We start from the raw sequence: 22,612 nt of genomic DNA on the forward strand, positions 1-22,612 counted from the left end.
ACAGATTAACTCCGTTTACACCGGGACACGGTGTAACCAGGGTGTGCCGTGTGTGCACCACCTCCCCTGCCCTTCCATCCACGGCGTGGCTCTTTTTCCCGTCGGTTGCTCGCTCGTAAAACAGAAACCTGCACGTTTACACCGTGGAAGCTGGTCCCCGGCAACGTGCAACCGAACGAAGGGAGCAACGCGAAACCGTTTCTCCAGGCGGCTTCCACAAATTAAGCAATTACCTGGACGCATGCTCCTCGATTCCGACTTGGTCCTTTTCTTCTTTGCTCTTCTTTACAGCCCCCCCCCGTCTCCGTCTTCTCGCGCGACGCGCTTCTAGAGTTCAATGCCTGGAGGAGTAAGAACACCGAGTTCCGGAATTTTATGCGCTCAGGGAATTCGTTGATCACATTGGACTTAATATCGCGTCTTCCGATGCTTTTCATTAAGCTGGGTGATTGGTGGATGGTTGGTAAAGGGAAGTGACTGTTCGCACCGATGAATTTGATGATTTCAGAGGCTGAGGGTTTTGTTTGTGGAGGAAGGGACTTGTTTGGAGGCAGTGGAATGGTGCTGTGCGGGAGTGTAGGCGATACTAAGGTGTTTCTGTTTTGCTTCCCAGACGATGCAAATTTGTGGAGCGGGACCGTACGACCAACACCTGATGCTGGGCGAACACGAGCTCACCGATCACAGCCAGAGTCTCGCGGCGCTTGGTATATTTCCTGGGACACTGTTAACTTTAAAGGTAGGACTGACGACTTTTTACACTTTTCATGAAACGTTGGCGGTGTAGTGGAAATTGCTGAGAGACTTGGAAATATTTGGGTGTTGTAATCCTCCTTTGAGGAAGATTGAATAATCTTTGGGTAGACAGCTCATCACTCGGTCGAGTACAGTGTATTTCAGCAATTTCGAGTTCTCTGCAAGTCAGAGATGCAGAATCTCTTAATTAAGCTTCCAGCAATGCAAGATTTTCTCAGTGACTTGGCATATGGAATACATTGTGTTCTCTTGAGAAGTCAGTTTGGGTATCCTGAGGTGGTACCTCGAATAATTAGCAGGGGCATTTAAGAAGCGTTAGCTGCGTTTGAGAATTGTCTATATCGATCTTCCCACCAAGCGAATCTTTCATTCAGAGACTCGAATGATCTTCAGCCACTTTACCCTTCAAATTCCTCGCTGTAAAAACCTCAATCGTCACTCAACTCCTTTCTAAACACGCAATTAATTTTCCCAGTCCACCAAACAACTTGCAAACATCCTTTCATCTCGAGAATCGAGTAGTTTTACGCTCTTCCTCCTAGTATCTCCACAATAATAATCTGTAGCTCTCTATCGCTCCTGAAAATCCGCGCAAAAGGAAAGAGTGGAATCGTTACTTCTTACCCGACAAAGGCATCGCTAATTCGTGGCGGATTTTTGCCAGTGGCCAGCCAGGTCGGTAGTTGGAAATCAATTATCGCTGTTGAAACGGATCGCTACACCTGCGATTACCTGAAAAATCCAGCATATATAGATACGATCGAGGATACAATCGCCTCTGCGGACAGAATAGAGAGAGGGACGTGCTCGACAACTTCGATAAATAGCCAGTGACTACGTAAACGTGTTAAAGCTGTGCATAACTCGAGCCTTAGTCAGCCTGTATTCGCCACGGACAAACCACGGATCAATTACAACTTTTTCACCTTCCAGCGGACTTTTTCCATCAGGAAAGCTGGGTTAACGCGTCAGCGTTCGCCTCTTTTACATCCTTATTTCGGTCCATTCAGAAATCTTCCATCAGATATCGTTCATCAATATGGTCATATTTAAATTTGAAGAAATTAGGGATTGAGGGAAACTGGTGCCTAAATTTCTCAGTGTTTAAAAACACTGGGAATATTGTCTTTTGATATTTGAATATTTGGGAAGCTCAGTGTTTTCAATAATTTCTAGTTTTAAGTTCTATAAATTTCCCCTGTAGCTTATCTAATTCCTCTTGAAGAGCCTGATCGATCTTCTCAATGATCGTCTCCCTTGGCGTGTTAATTGTTGTCAGAACGATACGTTTGTTGCGCTCGGGGGCAGTGGACAGTGACAAACAGATGCAATTTAGATTTAAGATCTAGCCACCGCTTCCCTTAAGCCGTAGACAATGGATAAGTAACGTCGGCAATGGTCCAAGATAAGGGCAACACCGACGATTTCGTCTTGGGATTAGCGGAGAACGTCGCCTCCTCGAGATTAGAAGCGTTAATTGGCCTCTTACTAGAGGAAGATTAGCTCTTCACGCCAGAGATACAGCTGGGAAAAATCTTCCTTATCTAACGAATTGGACGATAGCAGTCCTTTCGACGCTCTCCAGGAAGCGCAGCGATTTTTGCAACGACCAAAGAAATCCCTTTTATAGTTCCCAACGTTGGAATATCAAATCCACTTCAGTGATCAAAGTAATTTATTTAGTTGGACCCCTGGAAATTTCATAACTCTCAGAACTCTGAATTACCTTTGTATATTTAAAAGCTATCGAATTCTAGAGCATTACTTGTTCTCTGCAGCTGTCCCAATGAGAAAGCAAAGTGGTGGTGGAACTGAACTCTCCGATCTACTCTAATCACCGTCCATTCTACCATCGTTCAAACTTTTTATCTGTGAGAAGGCATCTGCCCACAAAATATCAAAATCAAATTGCAGAATTCGTCTCCACAAGCAATTACTTTCTTCGTGGTTATAATCTTATGGATCTTCGAATCCATCCATCGACTTGCAGCAGAATCTGCCATCCCGAGCTTCCTCCCCCATTCGCGATGCTACACTCCTCGCATCCAGCAGTTCGCGCGTGGATCGAAGATTCGGCCAAAAATTCAGCGGACGTGGCTGGTTTTTGCCAAGTCGAGTTGTCGCCGGCAGTCGAAAGAAAGCTTCAGAGGCCGTCCGTCCGCGAAACCGTCGGCATAATTCCGGCATTCCTGCGCATTCCTCCGTTCACAGTCCACTGATTTTATGAAAGCAGCTCGCTCAGCTCAGCTCCTCTACGTTCGACGCGCTCGGAACCGTTAAACCGGAGTCCTCGGCGAGAGGAACACCTGAAATCCTCCGTCGTGGACAGGTTTCGTTGGTCATGCTTGCACCAGCTGCGAATTCTAATCGCGCATAACTCTTGCTATTCAATCATTTCGAGTTTCGTGATTCCTTAACACTTTGCATACATAGTACTTCACTTGGTATTGAGTGTGAAATTGCACTGGGTGGGTTAAAAAGATTAAGAAGAAAAAAAGAAATCTCAGTTACAAAATCAAAATTTAATGCGAAAGTATGTTCTGTGATACATATGCATGTTATTATGAACGAAAATCAGGATTACAGAGTGGACGTACAAGGGTTTAGCTGATTTCCATAGATAAATCCGGATAGACGATGCAGAGAGTGTGTTCATAGAAGGTCCATGTATCGCAGGGAAAGTTCTTGATTAGAGTACAGGTATCTTCCGTGTATAAAACAGTAGTAAGCAGCGACAGGGTACGATAAAACACCGTGTCGTTCGTTACTCCACTTTGGAAGACGATTTCACACACACGCTCGGCCCAGCCACCGTGACGGCTGAGAATTTGAAAACACCTGACTCCGTCGGTCTTGCTCGCGTTCTCAGCATTTTGTCGCTGCATTTTTCCCCTTCGGCCAGCTTTCATGGCGCCAAACGAAAAACACCGTCGTTGCCCGATAGCCGAAGGTCTATATTTAAACCGTGAAATAAATGATACGCGTGCTTGTATCTGGTCGGTGTGAACGGTCCACTGGGTTTGCGGTCTCCTCGTGGTGGCAGGCTTCTTGTACTTGCTTGCGACCAGCCGAGATTTTCGACGGTGTCCCTCGATCGGATAGATTGTACGACGTCGGTCTGGTATGTTGCACGGCCAAACGAATTTCACGCCGGAAATACCGCATCCGTTTTTGTACGCCTCAGGGGGGCACTGCTCTAATCTCGCGTCGAAACTTGCATCGAGCCGTGGACGTTGCTTTAGGGGGAGAGTTCTGGGCTGATTCGTGAGTGGAGGTGACTCGATTGCTTCCTTTGTTCCTAGGATCGAAGCTGCACGATCTCTCTAATCTTACGAACTTTTAACCCTCATCTGGAGGGTGGATGAGTTCACTGGGCATTCGAAGAGACCTCTGCAGTGGGGTATTTTGTTGAGATCGTGGTCTGGGAGTTCCATGCAGGGAGATTTTCATTCTCGAGGTTACTTTGAAGTATTTGTAAAGGGAATCGATAATTTAAATTCTAGATCGAAATAAAGTGAGTTCTTCACCCAGATTCCTGCTCCAAATTCTACTTCAGCACTCAAAGTATCTACTCCCAGAATTCTCCTCGCCGTAAGGAACAAATCTGTGACTCGTTTCTTTGGTCGAGGTTCGCCCAGTTTCTTGTCTCCCGCCGTGAACAGATTAATTGTCCATAGGAATTTGCTGGCAAGTATGTACAGCGATCTTTGCTTAACTAAATTTCATACGATTATGCGAGCGCGGCCGCGTTGGACGGCGAACGAGGGCAGATTTTACGACGGAGGATTTCGCGAAACGATCGAGCAACGCGGTGGAGCTTCTTGCTAACCTGGCCCACGGTTATTCCGCGTAACTGCGAACAATTATATCCCTCTGTTGCGGATTTTTCCGTCGCGTTACGGCCCCGATAGCGTGGCACGGCCGTTAAAACCAGCTAGACGATCCTTACAAGGATTTATCACTATCGTTACGGCGACCGTGAGGACCGATAGCCAGCGTTCGAACTCGACACTGCCACTGGGCTAATTACAGTCATCTCTTGGCCCGAGAATTCGCGGCTTTCTTGCCTGGCAGGCCACCGCAGGCCGCTCGAATTTCTGTGAATAGGATCACGGAATGGAAAGAAATATTGTGTGCTGAGTTAAATGTGACATTCACAAGGCCACTGCATCTGCGCCATAAAAAGAATCTTCTTCACTCTTCTTTCTACTCTGCCACCTTGGTCCTCAACTTCTCCTTCCTCCAACCCTTTCTAACCCAGACCATTCACTAGCTACAAATTCCTCTAGCACCTTTCCCTGGACGATCAAAAGTATCTACTCCTGTGGCTCTTCTACTCTCACTCACAAACGGGTCATTCGCTCCACCCTTCTTTCTCTTTCCAAACCGAGCGTCCTCCCTATCCACCTACATACCTTTCTCAACTCGGACGTCTCTTTACCTCCTTCCTTTGTACTCTCCTGATACTCAGTCAGGATCTAATTACCATTCTTCCACCCCCCCCCCCCCCCCCGATAGGTGGAGGATGCGTTAAATTAGCGGGGGCAAGGGTAACGGTGGCCAGCAAAGTTGCCTACAAAGTCGGCAGGTCTCGTTTCCTCCACCCCCTTCCTCTCGCTCATTTTTCCCAATTTTTTTGCGATTCCGCGGTCGGTGCGCGCCCTCTCTTCATGGCTGATCGACCGGGAGAGTCTTTAGAGTCGGTCGGTCGAGCCTCGAACGGGGCGGCAGCCGCGTTTGATGTCGTGTGACGAATGTCCGCGTTGGACGCGCTCCTCTCCCTCTCTTCTATTCTCCTCTCTTCTCATCTCTTCCTTTCGATCCTCGTTTCCTCTCTTCACGGATATTTCTCTCTCCGTTACGCGCCTTCAGCCTCTCTCGCCTCGTCCCCCGTTTGACTATCAGGGGGCTCCTGTATTCGGTTCGATCGAGCCCCTCTTTCATTCCTCCTAGCTCGTCTAATTCTGTCGCCTTCCCCCCTTCGCCACCCCTAGCCTCTTCTTTTCTCCATTCCTTCGCGACTTCGATCGTCATTCGTGGCTTCCTTTGGTCTCCTCGATCAGTTTCGGAGGAGTTTCTCTTCATGAGCTGGGAATTTGGGCCTCTGGGTATTCGTGGTCCCTTTGATTTCATTTTGGAGTACCTTTCCTTCGATTAAGTGTCCATTAGCTCCTTTCCATTGTGCTCTTGCTTTCTTATATTTTTGTCTTCTTCGGGGAAATATGTTTCCATGAATTGCAAGGCTTTCATTCTTCTAAGTTCTTTGCGCAATAATTTCTGTAAGAGAACGCCATCCCGTTCTACTTCATTACCCCGCGCGCGTGTCTTCTTTCTCTTCCCTCCACCGTTAGCCGTCTCCCTCTCTGCTCCAGCGATCGCGCCCTTCCCCCCGCGATTCTTCTCTTTTTCACCAGGGATTCCAATATAGCCGGCTGCGCACAGGGCAGTCCTGTGGCGCGCCAACAGAAAATTGGAAACATCCGATAGGGCCCTTTATGCCCCCGATCCCGAAGCCACGGGCAAAAAGGGACGCGCGACTGGCTCGACTGCAGAATAAGCCGATCCATGCTCCGATCGATCGATCCTACCGCGCCTGGGACCTCTGTACGTCTCGATTTAACATTCCAAGCGTGACTTCTCCGATGAGACTTCAGCCTGCAAGGGAACCCTTTAGTCAAAGACTTCCGAAAATATCTCCCGCGATATTGATCTGAGAAATCGACGGATCGGAAGATTAGAGGATCGAGATCGGAGGAAAAAGCGCTCCAACCGTTCGATTTCATCGTCAAGTTCACGGAAAACGGAGTAATTATCGTCATTACCTGCACGGAGGGGTGTGTTTACTGTCGCTCGAGATGGTTTTGCTTGGGAATCCTGATCCTTCACCTGGGGAACGGAGTGAGAGGGGAGGTAAAAGAGAGAAGCGTCTTCGGAGTTCTTGCCGCGAGGAAACCACCTTCCCCAGGGGGTGTCGCGGGTATCCTCGATCGCCGCAGTTAACCATTCCCCGTTTTAAAACGGAAAATGAGGGAGTGGTTGCTCGAAATCGACGCTGTGCAGGCTCGCAGGATGCTTTTATCGATGGCGGAGCAGGGTTTATCGTTCGCTGGCGCTCGTATCCCGAGCTCGTTCGACTTTTCGACGCCGCAGGCCAGAAGAATGAAATTTCTCGGTCGAAAGACGCTACGAAACCGCGTGGAATCTCGTTCGCGGAATTCTTGCGTGTCTCGGGACCCTTCGTCGACCCTTTTGCGGTCCCGTCCACGAGATGGAAAGGGACGGTCGTCAACGGCCACTCAATTAGTCGACCATTCCTATGGCTTCACGATTATTCGCGGATTCGCTCGATACCGAAAGACCCTCTTATATCCATCCTCATCCACCAAACAGCTGTTATTAACGCAAAGAGACTCTTTACCTAAACATACCTGTCGAGGAACCACAAAGTGTATATTATACCGCGAGTATTGCACGATCTTAAAGAGGGAAGAACATGAAATGGGGAACAGATGAAGGACAAAAATCGAGTAGACAGGAATGTTCCTCGTACCAAGCTGCCACCTCTTTGTAGCCTCGCGATCGGTAATCCTTCAAGTGAACTTCGCCAGCGACTAAAAGGTCTGACTTCTGAAAGTAGCCAGCCTCCGGCATGACGTTCAAACGAGGCTCCCGTCGACAGAATGATCCGGTCCCACGATTTTTTCGATCGTCAACGCGATATCACTTATCTCCGCGGATATATTGAAGCCTTTTAAGTGGCAGGGAAAGGAAGACCGGAGCCTCGCTCCTTCCCTCTGTCTCTCTCGTCGCCTCTCCGGCTCGATTATTTTCAGCCTGGAAGCGACGTCGATGATGATGACGATGCCTTTTAAGCCTGCATCGGCTTAATTGATTTATTTCTGAGAGGGTCCGCGATCGAAGGGACCGACGGCGCTGATTGGCCGACAGAGAGGGGCCGTGTCAGACAGGACGATCGGCCTCGAAGGACCTCTTTCTCCTCGCCAGCCCTTTCTTCGATCTTATCCTCGAAAGGCTCGACAATTAAGGCTAATAATTACCGTGTTCCGGCTACCGATCTCCTCGCTACCGGTCTTCCTACCAACACAGGAAAAAATCCACCTATGCCTCGGCTACAATGTCGATATGTGGAGGTTAACGAAAGTGGGCAATTAATAGCGGCTCGATTTTTCAGCGGCGCGTGTGATTATTGTGATTTTAGCGTCCGCGGTCGTGTTGCCGGCGAACAATTAACGGGGGACTCATTTCGGCTGGGTCTTTAATTGCTGGACCCTCTGTTCTTACGGTCCTTAGGGTAATTTGCAAATCGAGGCTGTTTCTCTTTGGGACTTTTTGTGTTTACTTGAACGGGTGCTTCTTTGGGAATTATCTGAGGGTTGTAATGGGAGAAGTGTTTGATAGGGTCGTGGATAGTTCGAAAATTTGCTTTATGCTTCTTTAACTCTTGCATGACGAATAGCTGGGCTGCTATCTCACACAGGGTGGATTTTGAGCTACAGTTTTACTGCTACACCCTGAAGAAGTAGTATTAATACGTACACATGTGACTTAATATTTAGGGTGGGTCGAGGTACACCCTGCACCCGCCCAGCGAGAGTTAAAGTCTAGGTTCCAGATGATAGAAAATCGAAAGAAAAGGAGAGTGTAATTCAGGCACGGCCTATCGGAGCGTGGCGAAGCTGCAGGTGGCAAAAAATGGACGGGAGCACCAAGGTGTCGAAATCGTCGGCTTTCCTCGCCCAGAGAGATCGAATTTTTTCGAAGCAGCTCTATCGAACTCGTGCACGCGACCTGTCTCCCGTCCTCTTTTGCATTTCACGCGTTGCACTTTTCTTGCGCCGACGTGGATAGCGATAGAGTGGGGGTCGGAGGCAAGAAAGTGCGAGCCGAAGGACATGGTGCTCTAGAAATCAAAATAGTTTCCAAATCTCAGACACCAGGAGCAAGAAATATCTTCTGGAAACCCTTCTCTGCCATCGAAGAGGAACACCGCGAGGCAACCGAGACTATCATCTCCTCGTTTCATCCCCCGAGCAACCGAAGAAACCAAATCACCGTTTAATCGACGCTCGCATCGATTTCACGCGGTGATTCGCCCGATTTCAGAAGTTTCCGTGGATTCAGCTAAAACAGGACGAATACACACGCGTATACACAGGCCTCCGAAATAAGGATGCAGCTTCGTTCGTAACTTATTCACCGTTTAAGGGAAGCTCGATATGTCGTAGAAGAAAAAAGGCGCAGTGGGTGCGGGAGGCGGGGGCGCCATAAATCATGGCATTTTCAGATTTCCTTTTATCAGCGCAGCTCTGGCGGTGACCACCGTTGACCCGCGCCCATAAATATCCCCATTAATATTAACTTAGGCTAGGCTAGAAGGCGAGAATCGAGTGACCGAAACGAGCAGGCAAAAAATCGGGGCCACGGGGAAGGGGGGGTTGCGGTGGCGGGGGGAGGTAGGAAAAAAATCTCGTATGCCAGGGACGAATCTCATATTGGGCGCAGCTGGGAATTGGCTGGCGATCGAAAAATTCATGGTGAACCGAATTTCTGAGGGGTGCTCCCACCCCCTGCACCTCCTGTCCAAGGGAGGGAATATTAGTTTTATTTTTCTGTTACTTCTGGGGGTCTTCTGTTCCTTCCATATCACTTGGAGGCGTAGAACCACTATTATTTTCACACTTTCTGATCTGTGTTATCATCGACTTGCAAAATTTTTGCAAACCAAAATTCGATCAATATTGAGTTCAAGTTTTTCGTTTCTTGGTTCCTTTCTATTTCTCTAAAACGACGAAGAAATGGAACAGGGGGAAGCGAATAAATATCCATTGCACATTGACAGTGGGCGAGTTAATTATGCGCGGAGCGTATGCAGTTGGGTGGCGGTAGTCACGAAACGCGAAGTGGATGTATATTTATGGCCGGGTACACGTGTTCCCACATACACTCCGATCTATATTTGGCCGAGCAGCTAACCCTGAATTCCTGCTTCGTTTCTCGTACGCGGTGCGGTATGCCAGCAGCCTCCACAGGTTGTTCCCTCTCGAACAAGTGGTCTCTCGGGTGCGTGCCGATAATGCCAGACACGTGGATCTCGTTAATCTCTTATGAAGATTCCTCTCAAGATTTTACGCTGCGCCGCCCTTCTTCAACCCCCTGCGCCCTCCCCCCTCTTTCCGCCAGAAGAATCGCGCGGCCTAATCGGGTGGCTCGCGGACGAGGTAGCCGCTTGATCGATAGCTTCCTCTCGATAAAAACAGCCAACTTCTGAATGTTTCCGTCGCGCACGAGGATGGACGGTTCAATGACGAGTTGGTGGCTGTGAGACTTTCTCTGAGGACGCGCAGCTTGTTCTTTGAATAAATAAAATTGTCGGGGGTAACGTGCGCTTCCATTTGGAGGTTTGGAGGAATCATTAGCAGCAGCTTCTTCAACCAAAGCTACCCTTCAACTTGCAATATTACTATTACTCAGAACCACCGTCATCAGGACCTTACTTCTACAAATTCACTGTGTCCACCAAAACCCACCACTAGTACCTCCTCCATTCTTCTCGCCAGTCTACATCCACGTGGTTGAAACTCGAGAAGTTTCCCATTGGTGGCGCAAACCACCCCCTGGTTATCACGAGTGCGGGGCTATAAATCTGGAGCAAGGATTCACGCCTATCGCCGCTGTTCAACGTCCACGGTCGCGTGTGTCCTGCCGTGGAAAGTGTCCAGTCTGCGTGCAAGGGTGACACGGGGGCAAACGCCACCCCCGTTCGAATCCTGGCTGGGCCGAGCGCTGGAAGATTTGTCCCCTAATGTAGTCAGCGAGCCTCGGGGACGGCTCGACGATGGGGTTCGCAAGTAGGCGTCTAGAAAGTGAGTAATGCTCACGACAAACGCAGCCCCCGAGGGGTAGGAGGGGAGGATGAGCAGGGGTCGGACCAGGGAGAAGATCCTGGCAGATAGGGTGCTAAGCGACACGCTAAGACCGCTGACTATCTGCGCGTCTCCTCGAGGGTTGCTCCTCGCCCTGATATCCCACCCCCTCTTTTCTTTCTTTTCCACCTATTACCCCTCTCCGTTTCCCCTTTTCCTCTTTCCGTTCCTCGAGGAAGCATTCTCTTTCCTACCTTTTGGAATTCTTTGTCTTTGGATATCTCTTTCTTCTTTGGTTTGGATAATCTTCGCTGTTGGAACTTTAGTGGATAATGGTCTTCCAATTTTCTACTTCCTCGATCACTTTTTTTAAGTTTGCATTATTAGTCGTTTCTATTTAGATATGCAGTCAATTCGTGATTAGCTTGAGACCTCGGTGCATGTTTCTTTAGAGTTTCTCTTTTAAGAGTTGCAGTGATATAATTCTCTTGCTTGGTGAATCGCGATCTTTTACGATCCACAATTTGCCAGGGCGTTACCCTCACCCTCGCTCCAGGGTTGCAGAGGGTGCTGAATTGTCGCGAGTTCTCGGTTTATCGCTCTCTAACCGCTTTGCTCGCGAACTTCAGCGATTGTACATATAAATTTACGGTTCCATTCACCTTTGTATTTCTGCATTCAGCCAGCTTCCAGTCACTTGTATCTCTAGTTAAGTGAATTCCGCTCCAATATGAAGGTGCTTCTTTTCATTCAATGTGCAAGCAATGTCACACGTCGAGACAGCATGGTAATTAACAAGTTGCTTGGTCATTTGGAAGAGCGAGCAGGCTCGATTGCTTGGTCGTCGTCAAAGAGGGCGACGTCGATGACGACGAGGAGGATGCTGCTGTGGCATGAAGGCACTCTTTGTGCTTTACCGGAAGCATGGTTCGTCTCTTGATAGGAGACGTGTCTAAAGACTCTAAAGTGATTCTCGACGTTCCCTGAGTTTCCTCCACGTTTAGTCATTGCTTGCTACTCGGTCCACATTGAATTGCACGAATCTTCACGTCATAGTCATTAGATTTCCTGAGGTCTACGGATTAGAACTACTTTTAGAATCCTAAAAGTATCAATCAAAACCAATCGTTTTTATTTAGAACAGCAATTTGTATGGTGTCCAAGTTAGTTCGCTTGAAAAGGAATATCGTTAAATAACTTCCTCGAGATCAGAAGTCACTGTGCTCGATCCAGAAGATTTCTGCTTGGCGCCTTGGACTTCTCCAGCGATCAGCTGTCCCAGAACCTAGAGACCCGATCCTGGAAGGGTTACAGCGACGCGTGGAAGACTGGATGAAGGCGCCGTAATGAGCAGAAAAAATGGGCGAGGGTGTTGGAAAAAGGAGCGAAAGGGTGGTAGAGATTAGACGTTGGAGGAAGGTTTTTAGACGATCACCAATAGCCAGCGGGAGGAGGTGTTGTGTGTGGGAGTGACTGATGAGTTTTCCGCTCGATTGGTTGACCGGTGAAGCCAGCATTCCCTCATTTTTCTGTCTTCCTCCATCCCTTGCCAATGACGTCGTCACGAATACCGTTCACTGACCACGCTCGACCTAAATCCTCCACGAATCTGACGCGTTCTCGCCTGCAATGCGACTCTCATTGAAAAGCGCCAGCGACCCGACAGTATTCTGATTAGAAACATTAGGATTCTATCCAGAAGAATGATGGAACTCAGAAAGAGGAAAGAAGAACAGAGTTGAAGGATGAAAGCACTGCAAGCTGCTGAAAAGTGATCGGTGGATCGTTTCATTCGTTCGTGACTGCCAAAGGGCTGGTGATTCGACAGAGGTAACGATCCGTAAAATTGGAGGGCCGAGTGTAAAACAGTTTTCTGTCTCGTCGCGGCGAATTTTTGTCCCCCGCGGAGGGAAATGTGGAGGGAAGGTTTGCCGGACCCGTACAAAGTGGCTGTTGTGCACCTCTTCTTCTCGTGGACTCTCGGCGCGATGAGAGGACCACTGTGCACTGGCTTCGCACCCGTTAGACAGAGGGGAGTATAAAGACATCCGCTGCGGTGGCTGGGACAGAGGAGGCCGCGGCCCTTCTTCAGAATAATTTGAATAATTACCGGGCCGACTTTTTCATCGGGGATGCTAAACAGCTGTTGTCTACGCTCCTCTCCGAGGAAGCATCCGCGAGGCAGGAGACAATGCAGGGGTCTCCTTAATTTTCTTAAGAGACCGTCCGCGGGTAGCCACCCTCTCCTCGCGATTAGAATGACAACGGGAATTCGTTTTTATCGGCAAGGAGGATTATGGGGTACGGTGTAGACCGGGGATCGAAGCGGCTCCATTTTTATAGATATGTTGGGGCCAAGGTTTGAGAACAAAAACTGTCCCAGAAAACAGTGAAATGCCTCGAATTTGTTGAAGTTCAAATATTTTATAAGGTATTTCGAACTTTTACCATAGTAGATACAAAATTTGTGAGTGATGGAATATGGAAATATAGAGTCGCAAATTTGTTCACGAATTATATTTGTTTTAAGGAACGAGAAGAATTTTGTATAACTATATTCTAAACAGTACATGTCAGTTTTAATGATTCACGATGAACAGGAAAAGGGGGGGTAAGGTTGTCAGTGTTGCATCGAATGCCCCAGGAATTTGGTATCAAGGGGTCCTAATATCCGAAGACACGTCGACCCTGGTATCCTGTGGAGAGCACGTACGACTTCTATTAACGACAGAGCCCCCTCTTTTGGCAAAACACACGGTGGGGCTGACTGGAGGCAGCCCCGAGTAATAATTCGTCCGGCGAATTAGCGCCATAAGTTTGCCACCGCGACAGCCGCGGGGACAATATTAATCTACTTTGAATTTATACACCGCGCGGTCTTCCGCCACGTAGCTTCCGCCGTATTAAGTCCTCCCACAGCTTCTCTTTCGCTTTTCAACTTTACTCTTCTCGGTCACATGGTTTTGTTTTTCCGTTTCCCCAGAACTCTCTTTCCACCGTTCTCATATTTATTGACCCATTTTTCCGACAGAGTTCCAAAGGGAAGGGGCACTGCTCCTTCGTATATTCAGCGCGCAGAGTGTATTTCTACCGGAAATTTTGATGATCGTACGATGACACGGTTCCAAGGGGATTAATTTAATTTTCGAACAAGTGTCTTGTAGCACGAAGGGAACAGCGGGTTTATTTACTCTGCGGCGCGTATTAAGACGCGGTCAGGGGGCAGGGTGGGATTCACCCCTTTAGTGTAGACAGATAAATAACTGGAGACAGCCTGGGAATAACTTAAGACGCGCATTCGTGATGGGATCGAGGAAAGCACGAGGAATTCTTGTAGGGGAAAGCGTACGAGATGCTTCCTAATTCTGGTCCCCGCCTTGCTAACGCTTCCTTCGCGTTGCTCACTTGGAACACTCTGTTTTTCTGCAGCCTTAAAACAGATTAAATTTAAAATCGAACAAAGCGATTAACAAAGCAAGTGAAGAAGATCGCCGAGTCTTCCTACATCATCCCCCAAACAGCTTCAGAACAACCCCTGGAAAAGTTTCCCCAGTCGCTGCCGCTTGCTTCGCCGATACAAAAACCCCGGCACTTCGATCCACCAAACCGAGAATCTACCGAAATGGAAGCACAGTGGCTTCCAGGAACACGCAGCATCCAGATGGACCGTGTACCGGTGATAAGGTGTCGAGGAAGGCACAGCGTTCCGTTGCAAAAAGCGTGGCCTACCTTAAACGCGGCGTTCACGACGCCTCGCATGCATTATGCACTCGCGTTACACCGTCTGCCAGAGGCCGCATCCTCTTGCGTTTCGAGGGGGCCGCCGCGGTGGAAAAAAAATTCGCGTTTAAAGCCGAGCAACGCGAGCCTCCGCTCCATTGCCGGGGATTAAGACATTCTGGAGCTAATAATTTTCATCCTTGGCTTGGAAATATTTTGTCTGCCCCTTGTACGTTTCTCTCCTTCCCTCGTGCCCCTCGGTGGCGCCCAGAACCGAGGGTACACGCGAAAACTACCCCTATTACGAATCTGCATGGAATCTGGCGCTTGGGCAGTTTTATTACTATCCGAAGTCGATTTCTATGGTGCAGGCGAATCTTCCTGTGGACAATAGGTGTCAGTCGATGGGAACAGCGTGCCCCAAGGTGGCCAGCTCGAAAGCCAGCTCTGCAATTATGAGCCATAGCACGTCGGGGCGAGCCTCGTAACGAACTCACTATATTGCCGTGAGTTTCGAGGCTGGCCGCGCGTAGACGCTCTTTACCTGGCCCCTCTGGCCCCCCTGCTCCCTGTTTCACGAGTAGGGACGGGCCCGTTGTTAGGCCTGAGAATAATGTTTCGGAGATGAAAGAAAGAAACGTTCGAGGAACTCGCGGTGCACCGTGCATTCCTGATGCCGATGGTGACCTCGATCTGGGGAGCTGCCCGATGCTCGTCGTCTTCTGCGAAGGCTAACCCTTGGGTGGATCGGTTCGGTGGAGATGGGGAATTTGTGGGTGGACTTCTCTGGTTTGGTTGGATGAGTTCAGGGAAAGGGTTGATTTTGTTGAGGGTTTATAGAGGGTTCGTTGGATGAAGTGTTAAGTTCTTTTGGTAAATTGAAAGTGGATGGTGCAGATGGTAGAAGCGAAGACGTTGAAACGATGGAAGTTTTATTCTATGGTATTCTGCGCTCGTTGAACAAAGCTCGTTCTGGTCACCGAGTAATAGCGCGGTGAATCTCTGGGATTCCTTGCCTCGAAAATAAATCATATCGCTGAGGACGCTAGGGGCCAGCAGGAAACAGCGACCAGATGTGGCTCTCTGTACCGAGACATGTGTGTCCAGGCCATCGGATGACACTCGCTATATTTAGTTCTGTGGGAAAAAGGGGTTCCAGCGGCATAATTACACCTACGTGAAACACATCCTTCCTTTTTCCATCAACAGCGAGGCAATTTTTAATTCTGCCGGGAGAGCGAATGCTGTGCAAATCTCTGTTGGAAAATTTCTCGCGTGAGCTTCGTTGGTCGGGCTTTCGTTATTTCATTTGTCGCAAGAGGAAGTAGCTTGTCGTTCGTTAGAAGATGCTCGCGAGGGTTAATTGTGAATAAACCCCTGCAAAGGAAATACTCGTAATTCTTTCCCTGTGCTGCAAGCGTTTCGTTCGTTCGAGGGATCCACGTGGCTCCAGATCCATGTGGAGCACTCCGAGATCCCACGTGTTGTGATCCACGAAGACGCGTGGGAAGACGCTGTTACGGACGTCGGCAGCTGTTCACACGTGTCCTTTATGTACATCGCTAAATATCCACCGTTCTTCGTCTTTTTTCACCCCCCTTTCCCTCGAAACTGCCTCTAATGCAAAACGAATCGTGAGATTTCGCCTGTGGCTCCTTGAAGATTCGATGAATCACTGAACTCTATCCATATCCAAAAATCTTATCAGATATTATATATATCTGATCTTATATTTCATATTGGAACATTCTCTGATAGTATGAAAGTCATCTGGGAAATTTCATATCTGTAAAGTGTATGCGTACTTCTGCAACAAGTTTTTCTATTATTTTGAATTGTTGAGGAAATCTCGATTGAATGTTGTTTCTTTGATTGCAGATCGACACACCGATAGAAAACGAGGCGGACGTGACGGCGGACGGTAGCAACCCCGAGGCCAGCTCCCCGGAAAAGGGTTTCAAGGGTGAGTGAAAGATCCCCCGATATTATACCGCGCTTACCTAAACTATTTTCACTAATCAACATGCAATGCATCGTAGAGTAACGGTATTCCCTTTGCACGTTTTAAAATCCCCCGTTTACGACCCAGTACACCCGTGTAATTTCACTCCAACGATTTTACAGAACCACCCCCAATTTACAATTCACCATTCAGCCTTTCCTAGTTTACCTTATTTTCATGCTTCACATTGTCTCAAACGCTCCTTCCCTTCGTTAATATCGACCATTTAACACGCTGAAACGGAGAAGAGGATCTTGATTCTAAAATGAGAATGATTTTTTAAAATCTGGGTGATCTTTCTGGTACTCAAGGGTCTGTGATGCTTCCTCGAGTACTCAGAGAAAATACAGAATAGTTAGAATCAAACTTCTCAGCTTCGCCAACTCTACACCCCCACTTCTCCCAACCATCTTACACAAAATACAGAGCAGCCTCCGATGACACAAAAAGGGATTTGCCTATGAAGCAAGCTATCCCTCGTGTAGTCACCTCGACCCTCAAAATTTGCTGAAGAAAAAGTGATCGATCCTCCCAGAGAGTATCGTTCACTGCCCCCCGTGAATCGGAAGTCGTGGAATCGAGTGTCTGGCGGAGAAGTGGGCTCGAATTAAGTCGGTCGCGTTTCTCGCGGCGATCTCCGACGAAACCAATCCACTTAGCTCCCAACCCCCCGCTCCGAGAGCAGCCACCCCCGCCGCGCACGGAGGAAGGTCGACGAGGTTTTGTTCTCGAACAAAAATCTGACAAATATGCCGCGATTTGCCGAAGAATGGAGGCGAAGTGCAGCCTTCCCCTTTCTCCAAGGATCCTTGGGCCCCTCCTCGACCGATCCACCCCCTATCCCACTTGCCATGGTCGTTCTCCGTGGCGGGATGGAGGGCGGCGAGCAAAGGGTGACTCTTAAATTACTTAGACCGAACAAAACGTAACAAATGACGGTGAATCGGGCCACTTATGCGATATTGGCCCATCACTGGCACCCACGTATATTGATACGTCGCATTAGGGGCTGCCAGACACCCCCGTCGGACGCCTTCCTCGTTCCGATTTCTGTGGCTCGTTGATGGTTACTGTTTCCCTTAGTATCTTTGTATTTCCCATGCAGTTCTGTGTCTTCTGGGTACTTTTCCCCTTTATACTTTATTTTTTCATACTTGCGGGGTGTTTTTAGGATTTCAACGGGTTTTTTTGAAGTTTGATTGGGTTGCAGAGAATTATTGGGTGTTATATTTTTATTATTTAGTCTTCTTTTATTTTTCATTTATGCTCCATCTTGTTCTGCTTATTTTCAAAGTTCTCTTGATTGGACGTTTTTATTTTTAGTTTCTACTGGTTTGTTTGAGAAAGAATTGTTGTGGAATTCTTTCCCTCACGAGGGAAAGTGTTCACGCTGAACACTGCCAGCGTTTCTCACAGGGGGTTGAAGGAGTCCATCCCTTTCCCAGATCTCTCTCTTTCCAGACTTGGCTTTCGGTTATTAATGGTTCTCGCGAACTCGGTTCATTAAGGAGCTCACGAAACTCCGCGGCGCATTCATGAGAAAGCCACCCCGTCCGCGGGGGTGGACTTGTCAGGAACGGTGGTCGTGCTCGAAATTAGCAACGTATATTATTTTCTGCAGCCGCGACAAGACTTTTCGAACCCTTCAAGTCCGTCGCATTCAAATTATCGCCAGTCATCTTGTCCCCCCACTTGTCGCGAACAATTACATAGAAATCAAACTAATCGACACCAAGCTCTAATTCAATAGAATCGAACACAATTTAACGAAATCTACCCTTCTCAATTTAACCACAGAGAGCATTAATAACACTCGCAGAAATCCGGAAGATAAGATCAGCAGGCATAATTGAGAACGCTGAGGGGTTTGCAAGCACAGAAACTCCTTTTGCGCACTTAATCAGTAGAATAAGCCAACCCCTGGTATTCACCTTCCCAGTAGAATAATTTAAAAAAACACTCCCAAGTGCAGCGCGACACGATTCAACACACCCAATGATAAAATCTTAATGGGTGGTCAGAAAAATCCCCCAAAAAAGCAACAACCATTCCCTCGCTCTGGCATTCGCGAATCTCGCGCAGCCCCCGTATCAATTTCCCCTCCTCCCTCTGCCCAGGCCTTTTTGCCAGCCGGTAGAATTACACGCGCTATCGTCGTAAAAAGCTCGACGCAGATACGAGGCGCGGGATCCGCTCGCGGAAACCAACAGATGAAGACATTATCGTGATCGTTGGCCGCGCGTTTAAGAGTCGCAAGAACGCAAGGGAGCCTCGCAGGTGGAGGGGGAGAGAGGAGGAAAGGGAGGATGCACCTGTCCACAGGTACACTAACGAGGGACATGACCCGAGTGCACGGAATCAATGCCATTCTCCTCGAGGAATACGATCTGGAATGTTAACCCGCGGTGTGAATGCCTTGACGAATTTAAGGGATGAAAGTGGGACCTTAGAGGCTACGAATTGCGTGGGATAAGAATCTCTGAGCCGAGGAAGTTGATACGCGTTGCAGACTTGCTTGCTGCGCGTTTCGGAAGCGTGGACCGTGTGCTCGGAGTGTTTTAATTTCGTTTTGAGTATGCAAGATGAATCGAGTACGTAGGACACACCCTTCCCCGAGGGCCAGCTACTCTTCGACTACCATTCGACACTTAGGCTGAAGAAGTTAATGGAATAATAAGTATAAGTTAGGCGGACCTGTTCCTCGCAATCTTCGGACCCAGCTGATTATTATGTCGTTCCGAAGGAGGCCCCCAGCATTTCCACGAGCGCCTCGAATGGCTTCGTTGCGTTTCCTCGCTGCGTCATTCCTCCCTGCTGTTCTTGCAATCGAGAGGTCGAAGGGTTTTGAGTGGTCGCGTTGGTTCTCGGCTGTAGAAGGGGGTCAAGGTGATCGAAGCGGCACCTTCTTCGTGCTCCGGGATGGCATCGTTATCAGTCGATCGATTATTTTATTCGAGGTACGCGCGAGGTGAAGGCCGGACACGGAAATAGGGTAACGAAGAAGGGGGGCGATTGTAGAGAAATTGATGAGGACGTCTTAGCTCGAGGGCGCTGCCTCCTTCCTCGCCTTTGTCCTCAGCTTTCGTTTTAGCTGACTATGACAAATAATTGCCGAAGCTTAACATAAGCCAGGGGCAGTATACTTAGCTAATAGCAAAAAAGAGGGGGAAATAGAGGGAAGTTTTGCGCGTCGGACCAACATCCCCTTTAGGCTCTGCATGGTACACGATAACAAGAGGTCTTTATTCTTAAAATCCTACTGATAACCTTTTCCAACCAGAATCAAACACTTTCTCTAAAAATCTTGTGTTTTATTCTTGAGAAGAAATCAAATTTGTGGGGGTAGAGGGTTTTTCCAGGCGATGGTGCACTGTTGTACTAAAAGTTTCTTTTCTCATATTTAACTGTACTTGCATCTACCTTCTAATCACTATTTTTATAGAAAATTGCTTAAGGGACACCAGAATATCATCGATCACAAACACATAAACTCACTCCAGACTTTCTGCTTTCAGCATCCTCCCGTTTCCTACAGTGTCTATACATTTTCATTCAACATTATCTTCATTTAACTTTTCCATTCACAGATATACCAATACGCACCCCGATCTCTGTCCCCTCTAATCCAAGTTCTTCCAGCGTCCAGCTCACAACTCCACCCTCGCCCACGATCTACGATAATCTACGGGGTGAACACAATCGAAGACAAGTGGCGAGGATCCTACAGAGTTCCCCGGCACGGGTGGAGCTCTTTTTACCCGCGCTTTTCTAATGATCTACGAAAGCAAGGCGGACAAAAATTAGCCCGGTCGATTAGAAAAGCGGCCGAACAGAAGGATCGTTCCGCGGCGTCCCGTTTTTCCCGTGGCTCGAGAATCGCGGGCAAAACCTCCGCGATCGAACTTTTTCCTCGTCTGGTAACACTCGGCCGAGCGTCGCGAGAAAGGATTCCACGGTCGGAGACAAAAGAACACGGCTGGGGGAAAGAAAGAATGGAGTCGTTTCCTGCTCGCGGGAAAAACATTTCGGAAAAGTCAGTGGACCGCGAAGCACGCGCCTCATTCGATTCCGCGGATAGGTACGTGTGTGTGTGACTCGTGAAAGCACGGGCAGACCCTTCTGTAAGACAATGGGAGAAGTAAAGTTTGGACGGGAGTGTCGTGTTTTGGAGGAATGTCCGTTTTGGTCGTGGAGAAGCTTCTGGGGGTTGTGTGTCGCCTTTGGGATTGGAATTAGTGTATGTATGGCGGTGTTTTGTGTAGATAGGTGGATGAAAGAAGAGAAGGATAGATGAATGTTAGAAGAAAAGAAGAGTGAATGCTTCAGATGTCCTCAGCATCACACTGTCACCTGCACACATCTCATTCTTGACACAATTATTTTACAACCCTGACTCGTTTCTCCTCAAAGAATCACTCTGTCATTTCCTATCAGTCTAGTTCCTGTTCTTCAAACACCTTTCGCTTGGATCGACGAGCTCCTTCATCGAATTAAGATACCGTGTCTCGGTGTAGCCTGCTTTCCACGCGCAGAATGATTATTAATGATGTTTTCCATTGTTCCAGGAACGGAATTAGTGCCGAGCTGATCTGCATCACCAAGGATCAGTGGATAGCCAATCGCGTTGTGACGGGACGTTCAATAACGATAGTCGATTTAACATAAAATATTTTTGTACACGAGTTATGATATCCTATATAGATATATATGTATAAATAGTCTGTATATATAGCGATACGTATATACAGATATATATATATATTAACGAGATACCAACGTTACTTAGCATGGCATCAACGCAGAGAAATGAAATCAGGAAGTTGAGAGAGCTCATTATTCTTTTTATTATTATCATCATTATTTTACGCACAGATGGGGGAGGAGATATGGGAGCTGCGAGCAGAACACGAGTGATCCCAAAGACAATTCGCTGTTTCCTTTTATCATTTTCAGTCTTATTATTCTCCTTACTAAATAATATCTCTCTAATATTCAATTCTCGCAGTTTTAAAAGTTCAACTTTCAAGGTGCAACAGAATTATACTCTATTATTAAGAAACGGGGGTGTACCCGAAGAGATGGTTGGGGGAAATGACCAACGAAAACTAGTGTCTTGAGGAAACTTTTAGCAATTACCACCGATTTGTCTGTTCCAACGACAAGTCACCGATTTTGCCCTAGTTTGTCTCGAGTTTCTCTGTTCAGTCCCTTCCAACTAACATTATTCCGCGCGGTGGCTGTTCGTTTCAATGCGAAGATGCGTCAGCTTCGCGAGCGATACAATTTTTAAAGCCTTCCACGGGATCTTGTCCATTCGAGAACGCGAGTTTCGAGTATCTTGAATTTAGGAGGCAAAGGAGGCCACTGCGCCGGAATGATGCAGCAATACGTTCGAGTTTAGGGCACGTGGGAAATGGGAAGTCGAAGAATTGGACGATTTTCGCGAACCATCCCTTCCGATATGTTCCCCAAGCGCGGAGAGAGTTCAAACGGATTATCGTGCGATTCGCAAGGTGCTGATAGGACTGTAATCATACCACTTTCGAGAGACTTTCGCCGCGTGAGCGACACTTTTACACTTGTACACGCGAATGTGGCAACGCGGTGCTGGGCGTGCGTGTGAATGTTGAGTGGCAATGCGCGTGGAGCTTTTGCACACTTTATTAATTAACACTGTACGATTGCCTTTAGCGCCTTCTTCGTTCTCGGGCCCATCGAGATGTCGGGAATCGTCTGTCACTGTTATCGCGTAGAGAAGAAAGGTTACAGGTTCGCGTTCGAAGGATCTAGGAGTCTTAGATATATAATTTATTGTTTGTCGTAGAAACTACAATAAAAGGCACAGTAGCACTGACCATACACGCCGTGTCCTGGGAATCATTTAATCCTTAACTCGTCTTCAACACAGACTTCTCTAATCTTAAGTTCCATCAGCTCAGTTAGCGATATTTTATCTAATTGGGTATCGTGTCAACCTTTTCTTTTATCATTTTTTTTATCCTTTTTTATTATTTCTCATGCCCTTCTTTTATCATTTCTCTGTTCTCCGCAAACGATATTACGCGCAATTATTTATTTCCGTGGAGACGGATCACAGAGATCGCGACAATCGATCCTGTTTCCGAGGATTAACCGGTATTATCAGGATTGTTTATAAGGCACCGAGGTGTTCAACAAATAGCCACGAAGGAGCGCGGTGCGTTCCGTCAGGATTAGCACCTCGCATGCGGGTCCTTCGTAATACGAATTA

The 22,612-nt window shown here is 47.9% G+C and overlaps 1 protein-coding gene across 7 annotated transcripts in view; it reads left to right on the top strand.

Moving 5' to 3' along the window:
• The window catches only part of LOC143375005 (ubiquitin carboxyl-terminal hydrolase 48), a 56,264-nt gene extending 34,039 nt beyond the window's left edge, over positions 1-22,225 (top strand). For 6 of the 7 annotated variants that reach the window (XM_076823683.1, XM_076823682.1, XM_076823680.1 and 3 more), the window contains 3 exons: positions 614-739; positions 16,239-16,323; positions 20,928-22,225. In XM_076823683.1, coding sequence (XP_076679798.1) covers positions 614-739; positions 16,239-16,323; positions 20,928-20,950 — 234 coding nt within the window. In that variant the 3' untranslated portion in view covers positions 20,951-22,225. The remainder of the gene's footprint in view (positions 1-613; positions 740-16,238; positions 16,324-20,927) is intronic. The other variant, XM_076823684.1, reaches the window with a different exon arrangement.
• Positions 22,226-22,612: the final 387 nt, after the last annotated feature.

The sequence above is a fragment of the Andrena cerasifolii genome, chromosome 12, assembly GCF_050908995.1.
Source record: "Andrena cerasifolii isolate SP2316 chromosome 12, iyAndCera1_principal, whole genome shotgun sequence".
Classification (NCBI taxonomy): domain Eukaryota; kingdom Metazoa; phylum Arthropoda; class Insecta; order Hymenoptera; family Andrenidae; genus Andrena; species Andrena cerasifolii.